Source organism: Papaver somniferum, chromosome 9 (genome assembly GCF_003573695.1).
Source record: "Papaver somniferum cultivar HN1 chromosome 9, ASM357369v1, whole genome shotgun sequence".
In the NCBI taxonomy this organism is placed as follows: Eukaryota; Viridiplantae; Streptophyta; class Magnoliopsida; order Ranunculales; family Papaveraceae; genus Papaver; species Papaver somniferum.
The window spans coordinates 89,219,999-89,231,105 of NC_039366.1; the positions used below are offsets into that span (position 1 = coordinate 89,219,999).

The following is an 11,107-nucleotide window of genomic DNA, read 5'->3' on the forward strand; positions in this document are numbered from 1 at the left end:
AGAAAGAAAAACGCCATTGAAGATTTAAGAGACGACCAAAAAAATTGGGTCTCTGGCCAGGACAACATCGCCAAGATGCTCATTCAACACTTCTCAAGCAACTTCAACAAGGATCCTCAAGACCATAATTTCGCAGTCAACTTCAGGTCTGATACCCAACTCACCGATGAGGAGAATAAAGCTATCAGCGACATCCCTACTCAAGAGAAGATTTGGGAAGTTCTCAAAAGCATGGGCTCTCTTAAGTCTCCGGGACCAGATGGTATGCCTCCCCATATTCTTCAAAAAATGCTGGGACAAAGTTGGCTCGGAAGTAACGTCTCTTATTAAACACTCTTTTGCTTCCTCTAGTATCCCCGAGGGTCTAAATCACACTAATTTAGTATTGATCCCTAAAGTAAAACACCCTTCAAAACCTATAGAATACAGACCTATTGCCCTTTGTAACATTTTATACAAGATCGTAGTCAAAATAATAGCACAAAGACTAAAACCCATGCTTGATACTCTTGTTGACAAGGCTCAATATGCTTTTGTACCGGGAAGATTAATTCTAGACAATGTATTAACAACCAAAGAACTAGTTCACTCTATGGACCATTCTAATTCAGTCCTAGGAGCTTTTGCTCTCAAAATAGATATCAGCAAGGCCTACGATAGGGTTTCTTGGAGTTTTCTTGGCAAATGTCTTAAAGCTTATGGTATAACAGGCAACACTTATAAACCTATTATGAACTGTGTCACCACGGCATCATTCTCCATCATTGTAAATGGAACCCCTGAAGGGCATTTTAACAGTGGGAGAGGGCTGAGACAGGGATGCCCCCTCTCACCCTATCTTTTTATTTTATGTGCTCAAGGGTTATCCTGGATGATTCGCAAGATGGAATCCAATTGCTTATACAATGGCTACAGGATCAACAGATGGGCCCCTCCTATCTCTCACCTCATGTTCACTGACGACCTATTCTTCTTTGGCACGTTAGATGACAGAACTGTTCAAAATCTTCAAGAAATACTGTCCATATACGCTAAATGGTCTGGTCAGCTTGCAAACTTATAGAAGTCTACCATTTTATTCAGTAAAGGGGTTAGAGGAGAGAGAAAAAATCAGGTAGCTGGCATCCTAGGAGTTAAGCAAATGGAGAGCAACGACAAATATCCCGGTTTTCAACTTCTCAAGTCTTCTTACAAAATTGAATCATTCGAGTTCTTAATTGAGAAGATTGAAAATAAACTTGTTGGATGTAAGCGAATTTATTTAACTCATGCGGGGAAGATTGTGCTCATCAAATATGTTCTTGGGATGATACCTCCGTACTTCATGGCTACTTCCCTTCTTCCCAAGACTGTTCTAGCTAAGATAGAAAGGATCATTAGAAATTTCTGGTGGGGCCACAATTATACCACCAGAAAAACTCATTTCATCAACTGGAACATCTTTCTAGAGGAAAAAGTGACAGGTGGGCTAGGTATCAGATCCCTGATTCATCTAAATAAAGCTCAAATAGCTAATTGGGATGGAAAATGCTCGAAGATAGGAACTGTGTGTGGGGAACAATTATGCATGCTAAGTACCTCAGAGGAAAATCTTTTTGGGAAGCTACTGCAAACTCCAGAAGTTCTTCGACCCGGAAAAAGCCATCATAGAATGCAGAGACGAGCTAAAGGAAGGATGTGTTAGTGTCGACAACGGAGAAAGCATCCACATTACTAAAGACCCATGGCTTATTAATCTTCCCAACTGCAGGCCTGAGTTGAAAGACAACATTTCTGTGGAGAACATCAACAAAGTTGCTGATTTAATTTTGCATGAACCTACCAGATGGAATTCAAACCTCATCATCCAGCTATTCCAACCTCAGTCAGCAGCTCAAATTCTGAACACATATCTGCCAGATGGCGAAGAAGCCACTGAAGATAAACTGATTTGGAAACCACACCCGAACGGTCATTTCTCTTGCAAATCATTCATTAAATCTCTTAAAGACAAATAACCTAGTTCATCTGTTAGTTCTAGTGACACCTTTCCTTGGAAAATCTTTTGGAAAATTAATGATCTTGCTCCTAAAATTCTCGTATTTATCTGGAGAGTTCTTCATAATGGGCTAGCCATATTTAAGAATCTGGGGAAATACGTTACTGGCATTAACCAAGAATACAGAATTTGTAAAGCAGCCGTTGAAGACCTAGAGCACCTCTTTTTTCATTGTCCTGTGGCAGCTGTTACTTTCTTTGGCTCACCTCTTGGTTGTAGAACTAAACATTATGAAGGCATGAACTGTAAGAAAATTATCGCATGTTGGCTTGCTGAAAAAGGGAACTATGAAGCATTGAAAATAGGCAGTTGTGTTATGTGGGCTCTATGGAAAAACAGAAATATCAAGGTGTTCAACAACAAAGAGCAACCAATTCTGAGTATCATTAAAGAAGCAGTCTATTGGTTTAATTACTCAATGCCTTTGCTACCTGAAGAAGAACACGAAGTTCAAATATGCCAGCCGAAGAAGCTTGCTTCTAAGTGGAATCCACCAGAAACTCATTGGACAAAACTTAACTTGGATGCTGCATTCGACAACTACAAAGGAGCTTGGGAAGTTGTGGCAAGGGACTATAATATTCAATTTAAAGGATGTGGCACTATGTCACATCAAGTGATGAACCCTATATAGACTGAAACAAGAGCTTTTCTGCTAGCAACTGAATTCACTGTGATGACAAGGCTGCAAAAAGTTATTTTTGAAATTGATGCTGAGATGGTGGTTAAGTTATTGACTGATGATAAATTCCTCATCCCATGGAGACTGCATCACCTTGTGCTTCAAATCAGAGCTCATCTAAAGAAAATTACTGAGTACAAGATTGTTTACAACAAAAGAGATGGGAACATTGTTGCCCATACTCTAGCGAAGTACGCTCTAACCCATCATTCTAATATGTGGTGGTTCTCTTCCAATCCCCCTCCATGTATCGCGTCTTGTATCCAAGACGATTTATTAGTTTTCTCTCCTCGTGTTGTCTAGCAAAAAAGAAAAAAAAAAAAAAAAAAAAAAAAAAGAAAAAAAAAACGTTTCCACCGCCTGGAGCCTAGAAGGGCCCTATTATATCCAAGATAACACAACGATAAGTCGTGCAACCAAAAACTAAACAAAAACAAACAAACAACCCTTTCCCCCTGAAAGTAATAATAAAAACAAAAAACAGACCCATTCCTTCATTCTTTCGTTCGTCCCCCTTCTTGATAGAAAGACGATCAAAAAGAAGGGTTTTCGTCTTCAAAATACGAGCGAACAGTCGATCGACATAGATCTGATATTCAAGGTAAATTATCTCTCTTGTTCTTTTAATGATTGAAGGTTTTCTTTATACAATTTCATTAATCCATCTCCACAAACGCGTTTCTGTTCTTCCTATTCTTCTGATTTTTGTCGGTGTTGGTGTATATACTATTTAAGGAAATAGAAGGATTTTTTTGTTGTCGTTTATTGGATTTTCTTGGAGTTTCATGAATGTTTTGGGGGTTTTATCGATGATTTATAGCTATTATACTCTGTATGTTATGTTATTTCTGTTTTGTTCATTAGTTTCCGTCCCTATTTTGTTCCTTTTGAATTAGGTTAAAAATTCAATGGTTTGTTTATATCTTGAGCCAAGAAAACACCTAAAAGAACAATGATATTATCACGATTATAGTCGGTGGTTATCTGTTTGTTTTCGAATTGATTACGAGTTATTACGAACATTAGCATGGAAAAATATCCCAAAATAAAGAAATTACTGTCTAGCTAAGAAAAACAAGATAAAATTAAGTTGTGAAAGAATTGCCTGATCAGGATCAGAGTTTGTGCTTGGTACGTTAGCTAACTGATTTTGTATAGCCAGTACATGTTACGGTAATCTGCTTATTCTGATTGATTTGCCTTTTAAATTATCTTCATGATCTAGTACCAACACCTTTTGTTTTTCCAAAAACAAAAGAAAAGAAAAGAAAAATCTAATACCAGCAAGATAATTTCTATTGGAAGTTCCTTCGGTTATCTGAGTTTATGATTATACAATTCACTATAATATTATATAATTCTAGTTTATGTAGTTCACCTATATATCTAATGTCTTTCACTTTGTTTCTATCTTGTGCTGATATCATAGTCTTGTGCATTCTTGGATGATTACTGATTCCTGCATTTATGCTGCAGATTTGATCCCCTTGTCGTGTATTTAGACTGTCTATGTTGAAGCTAAACTGCTTGTCCTAGGTTTTTGATGGATGATGACTGTACCGATGGATAATACGTGTGCTTCCTCATCAAGGGAGCTTGTCCAAAATCTTTTCAGCAAGGTATCTCTTTTCCTCAGTTTCCTGTTTGGTGGATCTTTTTGTTTTCATTGTAATATCGTGTATGTGTATTTATTTACTCGAAAAAGTCGCTGTCACTACATTTAAGTAAGGAACCGTTAAATCATGTTCTTCCTCTGAAATGAAATTAGTTCAAACCCCGTGTTTATATAGTGCTAAACAATAATCGCATAATTTTGTTTTAGAATGTGCCTTCAACTACTTTAGCATTCATCTCGTTGGTGCATCCTGGTTCTATAGGAATTCATGCTTTGATATTTGAGCCAGAATATTAGTACTTCAAATTCTTTGTATGATTCCTTCCTGCTAATTCAAGGACATCTCTATTTTTCATCTCTTAGAGGTTGCTCTTCTTTTTTGTTTTTTAAATACTGGACACATACTATACTTTAGATAATCATATTCTAGTATGTGAAACTTGCAATCATTGACATTCACTTGGTGTTAATCTTCAAACTTCGAAATTTGAAGTAAGCTGGTTTACGTTGCAGTTTGTGCTTTTATATTGGCTCTTCATTTCTACTGTTGAATTTGAATGCTTTGATATTTGTATGACACCAAGGGGTAGTTTAGGAGAAGAACAATCTATGTTATCTGAAATGTCAAAACTGTCTTTGATTTGGTAGGTACTGGATTGTCAATCGTGCATGTGGCTTGCATGTATTATTTACACCTGATGGTTCATTGTTAATATGAGAACCCTAGTGAGATGCTCTGACCATGTTTTGTTAAAAGAACTGATTTGATGGGACAAGTTTTATGCCTAAACGTCCTAATCGTTCATTTGGCTTTTATGTATTCCTTACACTTGATGTGTTCGATGTCAAGATAAGAAGCCTGAGCATGTTTTGATAGGATATGGCTTCTCATAATCCATATATATTGATTTTGGAGATTGCCATTTTCCCATCTTCTCTAACTACAACATTTAATGAATGTTTGACGACTTCCCTTGTTACAGAATGCTGAGTTGGAGAACAAGCGCCGCAAGTCCGCTCAAGCGAGACTCCCTTCGGATCCTAGTGCATGGCAACAGATGCGTGAGAATTATGAAACTATAATCCTTGAAGACCATGCGTTCTCTGAAAAACATGAGATAGAATTTTTACTATGGCAGTTGCACTATCGACGAATCGAGGAGTTGAGGGTGCATTTAAATGCTGCTCTAGCATCTACAGGATCAACGGCATCTCCAGGTGGTAAAGGTGTCGCCCATCCTGATCGGATTAAGAAAGTACGTACCCATTTGAAAACGTTTCTTTCAGAAGCAACCGGATTCTATCATGACATAATATTGAAAATCCGAGCAAAGTATGGACTACCCCTGGATCATTTCTCTGAGGACTCAGAAAATCATATTGTTCTGGCAAAGAATGAGAAGAGATCTGCTGAGATGAAAAAAGGAATGCTTTCCTGCCACCGCTGTTTCATATACTTGGGGGACCTTGCGAGGTACAAAGGACTATATGGAGAGGGTGACTCCAAAACACGTGATTTTGGAGCCGCTTCAAGTTACTATTTACAAGCTGCTTTGCTTTGGCCTTCCAGTGGCAACCCACACCATCAGGTTTTCTTTTTTCTTCTCGTTTATATTTTGGTCGTGTATCTCGTTTATTTCATTTGCTTGCGATGCTGTGCTATGCTGCAAGTTTGAATTATTTTTGTTTTCATACACTATTGGTTTATATTTATTTTTTTAAACCCCAATATCAGAGAGGACTAATATCTCCCATTTTACAGCTTGCGATATTGGCTTCCTATGTGGGAGACGATTTTCTGTCTATTTATCGGTACTTTAGGAGTTTGGGGGTAAACAGCCCATTTTCAACAGCAAGGGATAACCTTATAATCGCATTTGAAAAGGTACTGTTCTATACATTTGCTGGCCTATAGCTTGTGTCACTATTTAGTTTTCACTGGGATTTTTATTAATGACCGCGGAAGTCATCCTACAAATCATGTTTCAATGTTGAAAAATGGAAACTTTAATCTGCAATTTCTTAATCCTTAATGAATACAGCATTCAACTCTCAGTCCAGGTGTGCACATTAATGTATTTATGAAACCAGAATACATCACATCACATCTTCAGTCTCTCGTCTGTGGGCCCCTTACTAGGTCCATTATAGAGGAACACATTAAGTTGGCAGTCATTCCTTGCTGGCTTCAAAGTAGTAACAGTTGCCTGCTTTGTTAGAGTTGATGAATTAGTCTATCAATTCTTAGAGAACAGGTCAAAAGTCAAGTTTAAACCGCTTGACACCTTACTGTGCTTAAAGCTTCAATGCAACAGTCACATTGTGGGTTTTGATTAATGGAATATCCAAGTCTACCAAAACTGGTTGGAAATTGGAAAGGCACTGTGACAGGTAGAACTTCAGTATCGTAGCCTACAGATGGGTGTTTCAGACTGAATTATTTGGAACAGACTCTTAGGGAAAGCTTAAAAAACACCGTGCATTTCATGGGCTTTTTTAACCCTTCTGTTATTCCATCTAAAAGTGGCTAGGACGAAAGAAGATAACCTTTTGTTAACTTGTAATCAGGTTGAAAATTATAGAACAAGGTGAATTTTTGAGATGATTATCTTTTTAGGCTTTAATATACCTTGCCCACATACATTATCTTGTATTCGAAAAACTGACTTTCTGTTTATATTAGTAACTTTGACATATTTGTGCAATGATATGTTCATTTCTGTGCTGATTGTATGATTGAGACAAGATTACAAATAAACTTGGTTAATGAGAATGAATGGTGTTTATTTGGCCTTTCACCTGCAGAATCGTCAGAGTTACTTGCAGCTGCCTGGGGATGCCAAAGCCTCATCGGTGAGGAACATACCTGTTAGGAAGACAAGAAAAGGAAGAGGGAAAGCAGAGACAGTGATGCAGCTTGAAGATAGTAAAGTTGATCCCCATTCCATGAAGGAAAGAAGATGCAGCACTGCAGAGACGTTCAAAAACTTCTGTGTTCGATTTGTACGGTTAAATGGCATTCTTTTCACTCGAACAAGGTATTGTTTCATTTGCAGAGAAGAAATTCATTACTTCATCTCTTATTTACTTATTCACTTCATCTTGTTTGATGTACTTATACATTTTACTATCTGATTCTGTCCAGCCTGGAAACATTTGAGGAGGTCTTCTCTATGGTTGGCAGCGATCTTCATGTTCTTCTTTCATCAGGGCCAAAAGATGAGCTGAATTTTGGGTCAGATGCTGCTGGCAATGAAATTTTCATTGTTAGACTTGTTGTGGTTCTCATATTCACAGTTCATAATGTGAAGAGGGAGAGTGAAGGACAGTCATATGCTGAGATTTTACAGCGTTCGGTTCTTCTCCAGAATGCATTTACTGCTGCCTTTGATTTTGTCGCACACATACTCCAGAGATGTACACAGTTGACTGATCCTTGTACGAGCTATCTTTTACCTGGTATTCTGGTTTTTGTTGAATGGCTAGCATGTAACCTGGATATTGCTGTTGGTAGTGATTTGGAGGAGAAGCAAGCTTCAGCCAGATCGTTATTTTGGAGTCACTGTATAGCTTTCATGAACAAGCTAATCTCTAGTGGGTCAATCTCTACGGATGAGGATGGAGATGAGAGCTGTTTTTTCAATATGAGCACGTATAATGAAGGAGAAACTGGGAACAGGCTTGCTTTGTGGGAGGATTTTGAGCTGAGAGGTTTCTTACCTCTTCTTCCAGCTCAACTTATTCTTGATTTCTCGAAGAAGATCTCTGCTGGTTGTGATGGTGGCAAGGAGAAGAGAGCTCGTGTTCAGCGGATTCTTGCCGCCGGAAGAGTTCTTCTGAATATAGTCAAGATTGACCAGGAAGGAGTATATTTTGATCAGAAGTCGAAAAAATTTCTTATCGGTGTTGAACCTCAAACATCTGAAGATTTCATGTGCACTGATTTGACTGACATGACTGAATATAACTGTACGAGGCAAGAAGATCTAGTGGAGAAAATAGTGAAACAACCAATTGGTCAAGCTTATTCAGAAGGTGAAGATGATGATGAAGTGATTGTTTTCAAGCCAGCTATTGTTGAGAAACTTGTCGATGTGGTATCTCCAAAGTTAATCTCCAATCAGGTACTTCGGCCCAGTGAGAATGGTGTAAGCACTGAATGGCCAGATTCTGCAGTACCCTTTTCTGCTCCTCCGAGTAATGTCCACCTACAGAGTTCTTTGGACGTCAGTAACCAGACACTTTCTTCTTTCGCTAAAACTGTTGCTCCCCAGCATCTCCCACCGACCAGTTTGGGCGCTGTAATTTGGCCTGTGGAACATCACAGTTGTCTTTCCAATGGAATGAATAATTTGAGCATTGCTGGCAGTGGGGTGGTAGCGAAAGAAGATGTACAACAAGGATTTACTTCTTTTTACGGTCAGTTTGCGGGCGATATTCCCCAATCTGTCAAGCTTGCGATTGGCAGCCCTTGTAATGGTGACTCTGAAGCTGTTGAAGCTGTTATTCCATCTAAATATGATTCAATAGTGTCTTCAGAAGAAATTACTGCAAATGTGTCGGTGAACTCATCACTTGCCGTTCCAGTCGGTTCAAAAAAGAATCCAGTGAGTCGACCTGTTAGACATCTTGGTCCGCCACCTGGATTCAGTCCGGTTCGTCCTAAGTCTACAACAGACAATATGAAGGTAGGGTCTGAGCTGAAGAATGATATTTCCCCACCTGATGATTACACCTGGCTTGATGGTTATCAACTACCTTCCTCAATCAAAGGCACTCTACCCAACTCGACCAATAACATGGGGAATTTGTTCCCCAGTGTTATCAGTGCCAGCAATGGCTTGGGTAATGCAGTTAGCTATCCTTTTCCTGGGAAACTGGATCCAACTATGCTGGTCCAAACTGAAAATTGGAATGCCAAGCAGGATTACTACCTGCAAGGACTGAATCTGTACCAAGAACAGCATCAGCAGATCCAGCAAGCAAGTCATCTGTATGCTCCTCAGCAGAATCACCAAGGACAGTCCATGTGGTCAGGCAATTTCTTTGTGTGAAGTACGTAGGAACAGATGTTTGATGGTAAGCTTATTTTTTCTCCTGCTTTTTAATTCTAACATTGACCTGTAGAAGCATCCAATAATATCTTTAGTTAACAACATTGTACCTCGTTATTTCAAATAATTTGTTTCTATGATCTCAGTTCATCTGGATTGTAGTTTCCTGATTTGGGTTTATATATACCTCTCACTATGGTCACTAATGTTATTTTTCTTTCCATTGAAGAAGTGAAGAGCCTCTGTTGGTGACCAGAACCATAGCCTGGTGCCTACTGAGTTCACTCTGCGTTCAATGTCATTACATTTCAGATCCCAGCATTGGATGATCATGAAGCAGTGATGCACCTCCCGAGAAGCAGGTAATATTTTAGCTTTTTACTGAGATGCTATCAAAATTGTGCTCATGAATTTATTATTTTAATATTTTTATGTTCACTCGTCTATGAACTTAGAATTTTATCAAGGAATATGTCGGGCAGAAAATGTAGAAGGTACTCTGAATCTGAATCTTTTATCTCCACACCTCGTCATACTCCTTTGTTCAGGAGATTTATCTAGGATCTAAGTACCTACAAAACTTTAATTTTCAAGCAATACAGTAGAACATATCTGGATCGGAGGTTCTCGAGATGCTGGATAGTAAATTGCAATATGCTGAGCTCTTATGACTCCTTGCATTCAAATGTTATGGAGAGAAAGATTACAATCTTTTGTTCCTTGATTTACAGGAGTTTTAAAAATAAATAAATAATGTGGTAGTTTGAGCATCCCACAATTATCCGATTCTCTTGAACTCTTTCAAATTTATAGGCTATTCCGGTGGAGAAGGTAGCATCTATTATTTTGTTTCAGTATTTCTATTTACAGTGGTGTGATTTATCTCGCAAATTATTATTTTTTTGCAGCATTTGTAGACCTTTTCCAGACGGAATCAAAAATTATGTATGGGTGGGGGAGTTCTACAAGGGTAACACCTTTATTTGGTTGTACAATCGAAGGTCTTAAGGTGATGTGATATTGAGAGTGGTCGCTTTCTAGGGCCATTCGGCGAGAACTTGAGCAAAGGCAACTAGCTATTCTACCAAGTCTGGTTAATAGTTACTTATCTGTTTGAAAGAAGTTCTATTAGTCATTTTCTGTCTTTGGCCGCCGTTATTATCAATAATAGGAAGATATGTTTGTGCACTCGTCTGAAGTTTTCAGAGCGTGTCTGGAGTCAAGGGCGGTTGCTTGATTGTGTTTGAGTACAATGCGTAACTCACATTTCAGATGATACGGTAAAACAATTATGAGGTTTGTAGAGTGTGCTCCAGTTTGTTGCTTTTGTTGGAATAAGGATACCCTTGGTAGGTTACGGTTACATAAGTGAACTTGAAACTGATTTGTGCATGTTTTATTATTTTTGGTTATGTTGACAAAGTTATTATAACACCATCACGTGGAATTTCAATACAGTGTTTGATTTTGTTAATGTCATGTTTGATACCTGCTATTATAAAGTTTAAGTATAGAACGTCAAGATGATATCTAAATTTGCTGGTGACTGCTTGTTTCTGCGTCCCATAGTCGGCTCTTTTGGAGTCTAGTGCTACTAGGATGTGCAGGTCTGACGCAATGTTCATCTAAAATTCAGTCGTGTTAATATGCCCCCGAACCCCTTAATTAACACCTTATAATAGGGATGAATTCTTGTTTTTCTTTTGGTTGGGACCATT

At 38.4% G+C, this 11,107-nt stretch overlaps 1 protein-coding gene across 2 annotated transcripts; it reads left to right on the forward strand.

The window, feature by feature from the left end:
- Positions 1-3,167: 3,167 nt before the first annotated feature.
- Positions 3,168-10,868, forward strand: LOC113313534 (protein SMG7-like). Of its 2 annotated transcripts, none has more exons than XM_026562323.1 (8): positions 3,168-3,321; positions 4,197-4,339; positions 5,319-5,924; positions 6,098-6,220; positions 7,141-7,373; positions 7,481-9,414; positions 9,619-9,751; positions 10,298-10,868. In XM_026562323.1, exons 2-6 carry the CDS (start codon positions 4,268-4,270, stop codon positions 9,387-9,389), a joined length of 2,943 nt encoding a protein of 980 aa, XP_026418108.1. In that variant the 5' UTR covers positions 3,168-3,321; positions 4,197-4,267; the 3' UTR covers positions 9,390-9,414; positions 9,619-9,751; positions 10,298-10,868. The 2 variants fall into 2 exon arrangements, with proteins under 2 accessions (XP_026418108.1, XP_026418109.1); XM_026562324.1 differs by having other exon boundaries at positions 9,622-9,751.
- Positions 10,869-11,107: the final 239 nt, after the last annotated feature.